This window comes from Felis catus, chromosome B3 (genome assembly GCF_018350175.1).
Source record: "Felis catus isolate Fca126 chromosome B3, F.catus_Fca126_mat1.0, whole genome shotgun sequence".
Classification (NCBI taxonomy): Eukaryota; Metazoa; Chordata; class Mammalia; order Carnivora; family Felidae; genus Felis; species Felis catus.
This window is the reverse complement of record NC_058373.1, coordinates 2,011,196-2,024,495: the sequence shown is the minus strand read 5'-3', so window position 1 is coordinate 2,024,495 and position 13,300 is coordinate 2,011,196. Positions and strand designations below refer to the sequence as shown.

The 13,300-nt window shown below is 63.1% G+C and overlaps 1 protein-coding gene across 3 annotated transcripts in view; it reads right to left on the bottom strand.

Moving 5' to 3' along the window:
- CEMIP (cell migration inducing hyaluronidase 1) overlaps positions 1-13,300 on the bottom strand; it is a 129,499-nt gene that overhangs the window by 50,237 nt on the left and 65,962 nt on the right. Inside the window, exons 4-6 of one of the 3 annotated variants that reach the window (XM_045058716.1) lie at positions 5,258-6,899; positions 4,016-4,110; positions 67-216 (exon numbers count right to left, since the gene is read on the bottom strand). In XM_045058716.1, the coding sequence (XP_044914651.1) occupies positions 67-216; positions 4,016-4,110; positions 5,258-5,292 (280 nt within the window). In that variant the 5' untranslated portion in view covers positions 5,293-6,899. Of the gene's footprint in view, positions 1-66; positions 217-4,015; positions 4,162-5,257; positions 6,900-13,300 lie in introns of those variants that run through there. The other 2 variants (XM_045058717.1, XM_019831781.3) reach the window with 2 other exon arrangements.

Genomic DNA, 13,300 nt, shown 5'->3' with positions numbered 1-13,300 from the left:
ACCCCCGGCCGCCTGCTGGGCTCCGAGGCCGCGGCCGGGAGGGAGGTCGGGGGGAGGCCGGCTTACCTCCCTCTGAGACGTGGATGGAGTTCACCGTGGCAGAAGACGTGAGCAGCAGTGTCCTGCCCCGGCCGATGTGCACGCGGTGGCCCGGGTCGTGGCCAGGGCTCCAGGGCTGCAGCTCAGGGCTCTGGTCGGGGCACTCGGCCGCCACTGCTAAGGACAGAGGGGCGTCACTGCTTCCACCCGCCCCCCTCACCAAGCAAAGGCTCTGCCACGCGGGGGCCTCCCCCACCTCCACGGCTCTCGTGGCCCGAGCCACGTAGGCGCAGGAGCCCTGGGGTCCGGCCCCACGTCTTTACCAGTCCATCCCATCTGTCCACAGGTCACTTCCTTTCTCCGGGGTCAGTCTCTCCGTTTACAAAACGGAGGGCGTGGCAGATGACTCTTTAAGACATTCCCGGACCCGAAGCTAGGTAACGATCTGCCCAGAGTTCTTGCAATCCAAGAGAGTCCTCCCTCTGGAAAGCGGCGCTCTGAGAGTTAAGGAAGCCCCCTCCCTTTCCGCGCGAGACTCTGACTTTAGTTAATTTTCTAGCTCTGCTCCCCTGGAAACCCAAGAGGGGATGGTGTTATATCGTAAACCGGGTCACCAAGCAATGTGGCTTCGGACAAAAGCGACCCCTTATCAGTGAGCGGCATCTAAATGGGTCAGAACTGTGCGTAATTTGTTCTCTCTCCCTGGTGGAGTCGTCTCCCTGCAGGGTCCCCCCTGGGCGCGGTGACTCCTGGAGCCCGGCAGGTCTGCTGCAGGGACCCAGCAAGTCACGTCTGTGCAGTTGTTGTGACGGATCGCCATGGTCCTTTTTAAAAGAGAGTAATTTGGAAAAAAAGTGCCAATATTTAACAACACGTTGTTTACATGCTAGTATGTTCTGTGGAACAGATGTTATTGTCAGAGTTAAGAGAGAGAGAGAGAGAGAGAGAGAGAGAGAGAGAGAGAGGCCCTGCGGGCCCGAGGCCCCCAGCCAGGGCAGCTCCCACACCTGGCCCCAGCTGCCACCTGGGGAACCACACAGGGTGGCTTCTGGAAAGCCACGTGGCACGCAGCCAGGACGTCCCCGGGCAAGAGAAACACACACCTCGCGCCCGCGCCAAGGGCGGCCTGTGTTTTCACCCTGCACCCTCCTCAGCGACCTGACGCCGAGCGCGGCCTGTGGCGGCCTCGGGGTCGGCATGTTTAGCTGAACGAGGGCCCCGTGGGGGGCGCTGGGGAGGTGCGTGTCCCCGGCCCCAGCGGGAGCACTGGGAGCAGCCCCCTGGCCATCTGGAAGAATCTCCCCGCAGCGAGGAAAAATCCAGAAGGAAACTGGCAGGAAGACCAAACGAGAAGGGCTTGCGTCCGAGAAAAAGCTCCGATGCCTTCCTCTCCTCCGTGCCCAGAGGTTGCTACGTACGAGGGTTGGGGGATGTGGGGGCTGGAGAGGCAGGAGGGCGGGGTGCAGGTGCTAGGAGGAGGTCGGAAGGGACGGACGCGAGCTCCCGGCTCAGGCTTCGAGGAGGACGGTTGTGTCTCTTGAGCAAAGCGCGTGCAGGGAACGAAGTCCACGACGGGGGGCCGTGACCCCAGGAGGGATTCAGTAGGATCCCCAGCACGTCGGTCCAAAGTGGCGCTTTACTTCCGTCCCGTTATCTCTGGGATGAGAGTGTCTGCCCCGCATTTACGCGTCCCCAGAGAGCTGGGAGGGGGGTGCCGGATACGGACCCCCGAACCCACATCACCTCCTCCTCTTTGTGCATCTGAAGGCAGTAAGCGGCCCTCTGTCCTCTGCCAGGCAGCCCGGTGCGGGCTGGCCGAGCCGTGTCCCCACCCGCCCGGCCGCGGCCCGCCAGCACCCCCCTTCCGCCCGCCATCCGCTCCGTCGTCAGCGCGAATCCGGGCTCCGGATCTCCTCCACCGAGCACAGAATTCCACGCTGTTTGGAAAGCACCTCTCCCAGCTGCTGGAAACCCCCAGGGGCTCCAGCAGTGGTGACAAAGTGAACACTAGGACGCTTGCTCATCGCTGGACTCTCCGGAGCCTCCAGCAGGCACTGCTCTGCCTCAGCATTTAGCAGCCGTGGGTCCCGGGGGCCCAGACGAGAGCCCCCGTGGGTCAGTGCTCATGCCTGGGCTTGTCTTTGACTGGGTCACGTGCCTGGCTGGCTTCCAGCAGAGGCCAGAGGCCCCGGGCTGCCCTCCACCCAGTTCCGGACCCGGAGTATCCGTTTCCAAGGAGGCGTCCCCGCAGCACGCGGAGGAAACGTGTGGCCCGTGGCGAGCCACGCGGTGGAGGCCTGGCACCAAGAGCTTGCTGAGGAGGGGTCCCTTCGACCGCACGGGACACAGCCTCAGGGCCTCGCCACCCGCATCTCCCAGGACGAGCCCGACGGCCCCTCTACTCCCCAGGCACACGCGTGGCACCAGACGTCACGTTAGGATCCGGAAGTGGTCAGCCTGAGCCCACGGGCCCTCAGGGGAGTGCAGGCCCCAGGGCACCCGCGGCTCCGGCCCCACAGCGGAAGCTCGGCGGTCACCAGACGGGCTCTTTCCATACAACTGGATGCTTGCACCCGGGGACGGCCCGTCTCGGTGGGTTTTCGTCTTGTGTGAGCTCACCAGTGGCTGGAAACGGTCGGCGCCTCGGCTGGACTGTCTCCGCAGCAAGCACCCTCCCCGGGAGGGGCCGCGGGAGCAGGAAGGAGGGTGGAGGGGGGAGGGATGTGAATGCAAGGCCCACCCGCTCGGGGCACAAACGGCAAGACGTCAGGGAGAAGGAGACGCGTGGACCAGGGGCAACCAGAGGCACGGCCGCCTTTCCAGGGGTTCAGACCCACACCCAGAGTGAGGAGGAGAGGAGACACCCAGGGTGCGGGAGGACAGCGCCCCGTAGGGCCGCCCCAGGGCCCCGAGGCGGGCCCTCCTACGAGCGAACCGGAACCCCCTTCCTGGCCTGGAGCTGCTGCCCCTCGGTGTTTATGAGGGGCGAACATGACGGAAGAAGGAAGGAACGATATTCCAGCAATGCTGACAACTGTTTCGTCAAGAGCGAAAACGTCTGAAAGGCTGCGCGAGGGGCCGCGTGGAAGGAATGTCGCTCGTGATGGTTACAGAGGTCCTCCTTCCCTCCGCGGGTTGAGGAAAACAAAACATAACCTAAGTTCCTTTATTCTTCTCGTAGGAAAGCATCCGGCTATTAGCGACAGCGACAGCAGTTTAAAAACCAGAGCGGCTGACTGTTGGCGTTATGACCGCCAGCCCCGGGCTCGACCTTGTCTCCCATCTTCTGCCTCCTTCGACCCTGAGTCTGGCTCACGTGGTGGCTGCTTCCTGCCGGCCCTGCAAACCGGCCTGGAGCTTCGGTGGTTCTCAGAAAATCATCCAAACAGCAAGGTGACATCGAGATCAGAGCAGCGACCCTGAGCAGAGCGGCGCAAGGTGCCCGAAGCTTCCCTGAGCCTGGGATGGCGAAGGGAGAAGGGGACGGAGAGCTCGGGTGAGGGGTGGCGAGCTGGCTCCCAGAGGTGTGGCCTTCCTCCGGCCCCCAAGGGGCTTTGCCAAGTTTGAATTAGTCGTGGACGCTTGACACGAAGAATTTTACGGAAAAATCTATGCTTCCGGCTTCTCTGAGCAACCCGCGAGCTCCCACCTTCACGCGTGACAGCAGATTGGCCAGATCTGAGACGCGGGGGTCCCTCTCGAGGAGTGTGAACGGCCCAGGCGGCCACGGTGCCCACGCGGCCCCCCACACTGCTCCGCGTCTCGTCCTTGGCTCCCGCAGATGCTGGGTTTGGAGCCCCTGGGGCCGATTCAGCCCCTTGATTGTGTGGACGACAAAACCGGGGCCCGGGGTGAGACTCACCTGGGAAGGGGCGGGTCAGCAGGGACCGGCCAGAGCCCAGCCCCCCCGCCCCCCCGCCCCGCGGCTGCCTCCCACCGAGGCGCGCGGCAGTCCCACGGCTTTGTGGCGACTCACCTGCGGACGCGGCCAGGGTGAGCCAGCTGAGTGTCAGCATCGCCTGGAAGGTGCCGTCCTGCCCGCTGGCGGCTCCCATCCTGGCCGCGCGCTCCCTGAAACCGAAGCGAGCGAGTGAGACCCGGGAGCTGGGCGGGCCAGAGTCAGAGAGGCGGCAGATGCACGCACGCACGCACACACACACACACATACACACGGGGCCACCTGCACACACAGCACAGCGCCCCAGCCAGCGCACAGGACTCAGCCGCCCCGACTCGGGGCCGGGCAGACCAGGGCACGCGAGCCCTGTCACCGTCCCGCCCGTGTCCTGCAGCTCAGAGACCCGGTGATGGATGGAATTTCATCCTCGGAGCTCGAGCTCCCTCTCCTCCAGAATGAAGCTTTTTTTTCTTAAGTTCAGAAGCAGAGAAAACAAAAAATACCCCCCCACACACACACACTGAACGTGAGCTGGGAATCAGATGCCATGAACGTGCTGTGTGATCTCAGTGTTTTTGATTGACCTCTCTGGGCCTCAGATTCCTAATCTGGAAAATGAGGGTGTGGGCTGGCCGATTTCTAAGCTTCACTCCTTTTTTATCAGTCCGTGCTTCTAAAGCAAGTCTTGGTGATAATATTGAAACCCTGACTATGATGCCTGTGTGTTATAAACCCTCTGTATGGTACCTGCCCGAAGGAAGGTGAGGCAGACAGAGACAATCGTCCCCTGACGGTTCCCTCCTTACCTGGTAAACGAACCCCTGACTTTGACCTGGGCGTATGGCCAGCCAGTCTAAAGGCGACCTCTTCCAGACTCTCTTACATTTAGTCGTGGCCTTGGAATGGAGTTCTGGCCAACACAGCCCCAGTGCGGTGTGCGAATTCCAGGAAATGCCCTTGAGGGAAGATAAGAGGACCTTCCTCCCTCCTCCCTCCTTCCTTCCTGCTAACTGGAAGGTGGATACGATGGCTGGACCTTCTGGCTACATAGTGCCAGCCATGCGGAGGGTGGCAAGGCAAATCTAGAGGAACATCTAGGCCCTGCCCCTGTGGAGGCCTCGACAGCCCTAGACCATGGGTTTATTTTTATGGGAGAGAGAATCAAATTTCTATGTTGTTAAACTTCCGTTTCATTGAAGCTGCTTCACTTTTTTCCTTTTTACTCGTACGGACGGTGAATATGGGACTCTGTCTAGAAAAGCCTCAAGATAGGAACTGTAAAAAGAAAATGCCAGACTCCCCCTGCAGACCAGAATGCACCTGTTAGAGGATGCTTGCTTGTCCTCAGGCCCCATGCGGCCCACACCGAGGGCTCACCCTGGGCCTGGGGGGCGACCAGCGCCGGCTTCCCTGCCCGGGGCCCCAGGTCCTGTCCCGAGCCAGACGGAGGCTGTGCCCAGGCACTCACTGACGGAGGGGCCCGAATCCCGCTCACCCAACACAGGCTCCTCCCCTTGAACTCGCTCAGGGACAAGTCTGACCGACCCCGGCCTGTGGGCTCCAGGTAAAGCGCTTTGGGGGGGCTCAGGGAGTCGGGCAGGCAGGAGGGTCCGAGGCAGAACCCCTGCCCTCCGCCTGGCCGTCCCTCGCAGGCGTGCGGGGAGCTGAGGTGGGGGGAGGAGAAACCGATACTCTGAGATTCAATGCCCGCGGTTTCCTCCCGGCCCGGCCCAGGCCTGGTCTTCGAGAACAACGGGCTCATTCTAGTGCCTCAGCCGGCTGCTGGAGGGACGCATCTCGGCATCTGGGAATGGCGCCTTTCCCATGGCCCCAGAGGAGGAGTGTCTGCGCTAGAAAGGAGGGGGCCCCGGGGACGGGAGGGCTGCATGGCCCTCCGGGGACGGCCACAGCCCCGTTCCAACTCTTCATCGGTTTAGAAAACCCAGAGGAAGCGTGCCGTCTGTTGCTGGGAAGGCCCAGGTCGTCGTGGGCTCCTCTGAAGGGGCCTGGACTTTGGGGCCATCGGCCGGGTGAAGGGAGGGGACAGGCACCAAGGCTGGTGGTGACGGGTATGGGAGGCAGTCTGGGTGCGGGCACCCCTTCTGGCCCAGCTGCCAGGGGCCCCTCAGGAAAGCGTCTCCTTCGGTGGCCTCGGATTTCCCGTGGGCAGAGTGGAAGTTTGCGTCCAGCTGTAGCTCTGACGTCTTCTGATCGCATCATAGTTCATTTCAAAGACCAAAGAAACAAAACAGAATCGCTTTCTGGATGGGCGTGAAAACAATTCCACTTGGCGGTGGGGGGGGGCGGTGGGAATCGCGCTCAAAACCTCTTTTCCCCAACATTAAGGAGACCTGTGCCGTGTCTCTGTCTGACCACCGGAGGCACAGACGTCGTGCCCGGAGAGGGGAACCCCACATTGCTAGGGTCCTCTGAGGGGCCTCTGCACTTCCTCTCTCCGCAGTGGCCGCAAACAGAGACCCCGAGAAGCATTCTGTTGAAGCAAAGCCCCAGACTTTCTCTGATCTCACTGGGGAATTCACCAAGGGGCACAGCTTTCTCCGTGGGCCACTAAAAGCTCTCTGGCGACGAGAGCTGAGATTCGGCCTCTCCGGCTGGCCAGACTCGGTCTCGACCCGGCTCCCAGCTGCCAAAGACCCGGGGAGAGCGCGTTGGCCGATGGCGCTGGGGGTTTCCACAGGAGGCCGCTGGCCAGAGCTGGCCGACCGCTGCCCGATGGCCCCGGGCCGGCGATATCCTACTCCGTTTTCCAGAACAGGAGCGTTTCTGCCATCCTGCCGCCGCCCCGGCCTCTCGGGGTCGAGAAGAAGCGGCACCTAACCGGGAACGAGAGACGTGGCCTCCGTCCGCCTGGCCTCGCCGCCTCACGCACCGGCGGCCTGCATCTTGGCTCCTCCTCCAGGAGGCCTGGGCCGCAGCGGCCCCGGGGCCCAGCGCTTGTCACCTGCAGAGACAGGGCGCAGAGTGTTGTTCGAGTGTCCAGAGAAGCCCCCGGACAGTTGCTCAGCCCTCCCCAGAACAGCCTGGCCCCAGGGGCCGAGAGACCCACCGCCCCGTGGGGCCGCGCAAGCCGGAATTCTCCAAGAGTACCGGATGCGGGCCCAGAGGAAGGGGAGAGGGTCACTTGAAGCTCTGCGGCAGGGGTGAGATCGGACCTGCCGGGCTCAGCCGTCTCCCCCTGTCAAACCCACACGAACCCGGACAAGGCTCGGCCCAGCAACCAGCAGGACAGCGTGGTCCGGAGTCCTCGGTCCCGGCCACGCAGCTGACCTCGGGGGAAGCATCTGACCGCCTGGGGCTCCCTTTTTTTTTTTAATTTTGAATTTATGTCTGTAAAACCTGAAACGACGCATCCCAAATGCCAAGGTCCCTGTGGGATCGAGACGCTGCCAGGCCCGAGCTCCTAGCCCTGTGCCTGCCTGACCCGCGGCCAGCCCCCCCACCCCCGCCCCGGTTGTGCGAGCCCCGGGCATCAGGACACGCGGTTGTACAGGTGCTAGAACCAGGGAGAAGGGTCTGAGAACCTGCCACCGGCTGTGTGGCCCCAGACAAGCCACTCAACCTCTCTGTGCCTTACTCTTCCCGATTGTCGAACAGGCTCCTGCTACCCACGAGCAGGAGTTATTTCCGCGAGGGTCAGCGGGACAGGCTAACTCTAAAGACGGCGGCTTACCACCCTGAGCGCCGGGGTCTTCCGCACAAAGGGAGGTAAGGAGACGGCCCCGGGGTCCAGAAGAACACGGCGCTCCCTCTTGGCCTCGCCTCGCAGAGTTCAGGGCAAATAGGTGACGTGGGCCCCGTGGGTCTGGACACTTCCCTTACAGTGACACGCGTGTAGACAGGCCACTCTTGTCCCTGCTGAGGCGGGGCAGGGGTTCTCTGGAACCAGCCCCACCCCCTGGATTCTCGTGGGTGCTTTGACTTCCTCTTTTACGCCCCACAGTGTTCACGAGTCTCAGCTGGGCTGAGCTGTGCCCCCCCCCCCCCCCGAGAGTCCTGTGGTGACGTCTCACCCCTCCGGACCTCGGAATGCGACCGCATTTGGAGAGGGAGCCTTTCAAGAGGGGATTAAGGTAATATGAGGTCCCCAGGGTGGCTCCTGAGTCGGCATGACTGGTGTCCGTGTAAGAAGAGGGTGTTAGGATCACAGACACGGAAGGAGGGGAGAGCAGGTGCAGACGGGGGAGGAAGACGGCTGTCGACACACTAAAGAGAGCGGCCTCGGAGGACAGCAACCGTGCTGACCTACAGCCCCCGGAACTCTGAACAGCGAAGCCGCCCCGTCTGTGGCCCCAGCAAACGACGCCGTGTCCCCGAGCGAGTTCATCTTCCCAGGCCTTGGGCCTCCCGTCCGCAGCGATGACACCAAGAGTCCCGGCAAACGCCAGTGTAGCTTTTGCGAGGCTCCGGGCACCGCTTTAGGCCCCGGCCACACGTCGACCGATCTGCTCTTCTGCAGCTGGGGGGCACGGTCATCCCTCGACACGGATGGGGAAACTGAGGTACAGAGCACGCAACTTGCCCGAGGCACGCAGCCAGCAGGTAGCAAAGCCCAAAGCCTGCTCCCTCCTCCAGAAAGGGCGTTTCTAGCTCCCAAAGATTAAACGGTTTGCGGTCTCGTCTCAAGCTGCGAGAACGTAGAAGCCGGAGGGAAAGTCAGCGCTTCTCAAACTCCGCGCACACATGAACCCCCCCGGGGAGCTGACTCAAAGGCAGACCCCGACTCGTCGGAGCAGGGCGGGGTGGGGGGTCCTCTGAGGGCTACGGAGGCAGCAGGCGGTGACACAGTCAGGTCTGAGCCTGGCAGGTCTGGCCCCAAGGACATGCCCCGTAACGCAGGACCGCACCCCTGTCCCCCAGCTGGGCCTCCCACGAGCAGCAAAGGTCGCATTCAAGCCACCTCTCTGCCTCTCGCTACGGGTCAGTGATCCGGAAATCACAGCGCCCAACGCCCCCCGCCCCCAAGGGAGAAGGAAGGGGCAGGGGACAGGGCAGCCCACGCACCTTCCGGACCGCAGGGAGGAGCCCCCGCCCCTGCCCCGGCAGCCTGGGCCCCTTCTCGAATGCTGTGCGAAGGACCCCGGGGACAGGGAGCCCCGCCTGGCCTCCTCAGAGAGAGGCGCTCACAAGACCCCTCGCTCCTGCACACAGCGTCTCCCGGGGCTGCTTCGAGGACCAGCCCCTCCCCCAGGAAGCACACCCGCCCAGACGGTTCTCACCGCCGCAAAGACCGAAAACATTCCAAGGAGACCCGCGACCTCACAAAGCCCGGCCTCCTCTCCGGAAACCGGGCTCCCGCGTCCTTCCGACCGGCCACGTCGCGTCGGGCTCGCACCACGTAGGAGCAGACACGGCACGAGACCCGCTCCGGCCGGCCCGTGCGTGCGTGCGCACGTGAGTCACGGGGGACTTGTTAAAACACGGGTTCTGACCCGGCAGGTCTGGGGTGGGGCATGACTCTGCGCTTCCGAGCGGCTCCCCGGGGGGAGCCTGGACCGCCGAGCCGGGCCGCGCCCTGAGCCGCCAGGATCTCCTCATTCACAGATGGGCAAACCGAGGCCCGTCGAGCCAGAGACGGTTGCCCGCGTTGCTCAGGAGAAGCGAATGGAGATCTGAACCAGCATCTGAGAGGAGAATTTCTGCCCGACTCTAACTCATGGGACGCCTGCCTGTCCCTTCCTTGGCCGGGGGGGGGGGGGGGGGGGGGGGAGGGAGACAGAGGGGAGGAGGGCCCATCCGGTCCTGCCCCTGTTCCAACCCGGCATCGCTTTATGTCACAGTTTGGGGAGTAGACACGTGCCTTTTCCGACGCCCTTGACACGCGCCCAGACTCTTAAATGATCTTCCCCAGACAAAACACCTCCTTTGATGCGGGAAATCCCCTCTGGGGAGCCAAGCAGGAGAGATGGGGGGGGGTTCCACGGATCAGAGAGATTCGCACCAAGGCTCCCCCAGGCCCGAGCGCTCGGGGTCCTGCCGTGCCACCGAACCCAAGTCCCTCATCACGCCGCCGAAGCAGCGCCCGTGATCCCCGGTCCCATCACATGTGCCACAGGCACCGAAATCGGAACCAGGAGCACGGCCCTCCCAGCAAACCGGACGCAGACATGACGTTTCCTAACGAAGAAGGAGCTTAACCCCTGGAGCGAACCATTAGCTACAAGGATAGATCTACCTCTCCTCTTCGTTCCCAGCTCCTCTGCCCGACTCCCGGCCGCTAGGCACATGTGGCTATGCAAACCTGCATTTACAATCAGGTAGGGCCGCCTGGGTGGCCCAGTCGGTTAGGCATCCGACTCTCGGTTTCGGCTCAGGTCACGATCTCGCGGTTCGTGAGTTCGAGCCCCGCGTCGGGCTCTGTGCTGACCGCGCAGAGCCTGCTTGGGATTCTCTCTCTCTCTCTCTCTCTCTCTCTCTCTCCCTCCCTCCCTCCCTCCCTCTCTCTGCGCCCCCCTACCCCGGCTCACACTGCCTCTCTCTCAAAATAAAAAAATTTTTTTTTAGTAAGAAAAGTAATTTAAAAAACCAGGTAAAACAAAACCCGCACATCCTCCGCCCTCCCGGGCACACGTGAAGTGCCCAGAAGCCCCTGGCTGCCAGTGGGAGCGCAGAGCGGAACCTTCCCGTCACCACCGAACCCCGTGGGTCAGCCCCGGTTCAGAGCCCCAGGATTCGCAGACCATCGAGTGCGTCGGGTTCCCCGACCAGGAGCGTCGGCCCCCCATCTGGGGATCGCGGCAGCCTCGACCCCCCCACCCCCACCCCACCCGCCGCCCCGCCCCGAATCAGAAGCTCCGGGTGGCCCAGCCATCTGTGTGTGAGCCCTCCCAGCGGGGCTCATGTGCGCTCACATCTGACCCCCCGTGAACCTCGTGAGTGTTTGACAGTGTGTTGGCTGAGCGCTAACCGTTCGGCCTGTGTCACCAGACGGATCCAAATTCAGGTCTCAGGTTGGCTGCTTAAGAGCCGGACTTGGCTGTTCACTTAAGGGTCTAAGCCTCAGCCCCACGGCTGTGAGGTCGGGGAAGCCACCGGAGGGGGTGGAGTGATGCACCCCACGGTGACTGAGCCACGATGGTCCGCCACTGGGAGTCTGTCCCCACCCTCGGGGCCCGGCTCCCGTCGGCTGCGTGGGGCTGCCTCACGTACCAAGTGGGGCCCTTAGGGGCCTCTTCTGGTTAATGGGCCACACTGGGTCATCCATTAAGAGGCACCACTACACCAGAGACACTTTCTCAAAAGCTTGATGTGGGGGACCGCACAGGGAAGTCCCCCCCGCCCCACTCAGCGGTGGTTACGGTGGGGGAGGGAACACATGTGACACAGGGGGGCCCCACGCTGGGCCCCGGGCAGAGGTCGTGCCTGGACGGGCCCCGGACCAGTAGGCCGTCTCAGCGGGAGGCGCAGGTGGTGGGTGGGGCTCCCGTCGGCCCCGGGGGCCCCGGGGCAGGCAGAGGAGGTGCCCTGGCAACAGCTCGGCTCCTGCTTTGCTCCGGGAGGCCCGGCGGCCCTCACACTGGGGCCGAGCGCACGCCCGGGAGAGGACAGGAGCCAGACGAAAGGATGAGCCGAGACAGGGCTTAACCACACCACCCGGGATTCAGTTAGCGCTTCTAGCAGCTTCCACGCGGGGCCAGGGAGGGGGGATGTCAGGAGGCCCGTGCTCGGGGAGCGGGTCCCGTCTCCCTCCCTAGGCGGCTTCCCGCTAACTCCCTCCCAGGCCCCCGCGGGCTTGCACACGTTCTGCCACCTTGACTCCAAGGCCGTCTCCCCCCCCCCCCCCAACCTCAAGTCCTTATCAGCTGCTTCTTCCTCGGCACCCTCAGCTTACTGACCCAGCCTTTCTTTTTTTTTTTTAACGTTTATTTATTTTTGAGACAGAGAGAGACAGAGCACGAGCAGGGGAGGGGCAGAGAGGGAGGGAGACACAGAATCCGAAACGGGCTCCAGGCTCCGAGCTGTCCGCACAGAGCCCGACGCGGGGCTCGAACTCACGGACCGTGAGATCATGACCCGAGTCGAAGTCGGACGCCCAACCGACGGAGCCACCCAGGCGCCCCTGACCCAGCCTTTCTTTAAACTTCTCTCACCCCGTGCTTGGGACTGACTGAATGGTTCCCACTGGAAACTCGGGCTGCGGGCTCCTTGAGGGTAAGCCCGTTTTTCTTTTCCCACAGAGCGCAGCTGGCCACACAGCGGCCGCCCGGCGACCCCTGGGCGGTGGGTGCGTGTGTGTGCCGCGTGGCTGCCGAAGGAGCAAATGACTTGGCTATCTGACCGCGCGGCATCGTTGGACTCTGTCCAGTGCTCTCGAGAACACCGCGTGGGAGGCCGAAAGCAGCAACTGGAGACGTTTACACAAGCTACCACTTTCAAAATTATAACTCTCTTTTGAAGTCTCTTAAGTCATACCCTCAGTGGAGGAAAAGAGATGATCTTCCCTCTTGAGGATGCTTCTCTCCCCCCGGGGTCTTGAAGGAAGAGGGGACGTCATGTCCCTGCTGCAGGTGCCTTCTCCCCAGACTCAGAGTCCAAGGCCGGCGTGCCTCTGCTACGGTCAGAGCAGCGCTGGCTGTGGTGAGGGTCCTGGCCCGTCCTCTCCTGCTAAGCCCGGCACTTGCGGGGACGGAGGGATTGCACGCTCTAAAAGGGGACCTCCAGAGGCGCCTGGGTGGCTCAGTCGGTTGAGCGTCCGACTTTGGCTTCCATCATGATCTCACGGTTCATGGGTTCGAGCCCCGCATCGGGCTCTGTGCTGACAGCTCGGAGCCTGGAGCCTGTTTTGGATTCTGTGTCTCCCTCTCCCTCTGCCCCTCCCCCGCTCATGCTCTGTCTGTTTCTCTCTCTTTCAAAAAATAAACAAAACATTAAAGCAATAAAAGGTGACCCAAGTGTCCCTGGGTCCCTACCTCCAGTCCCCAGGCACCAGGTGCCCAGCACCTCCAAGCTCACTCACGTGGGAAGTCTGGCCCCTTGCACGGCTCCTCTCTCCCTCCGGGTCTGTCTGGGACTCCTCGAGGGCACCTGCACGCGTCCACGAGCCAGCCCTGTCACTGTCCATGCAGCCAGTGCCCTGGGACGTCACGGCTACAACCCCGGGTCAGCCCTGCTGAGCTCCAAGTCTGCCCTCGCGGGCTGGGCCTTCCCCCGGGAGAAGAGCCTGTCACTGTGCCTCGGTGGCTGGCACACGGGGGTCCCCAGCACAGAGAACCGCCCGGCTAACTGAGACGGAGGGCCCGCGCTCTGTCACACACGCCCAGCCGGGTGATGGCTCCTCCCACCGTGGGGCTCCTCTCCCAACACCTCCTTGCTCCCCCCCCCCCCCATCGGAGCGTCTGTCTGGTC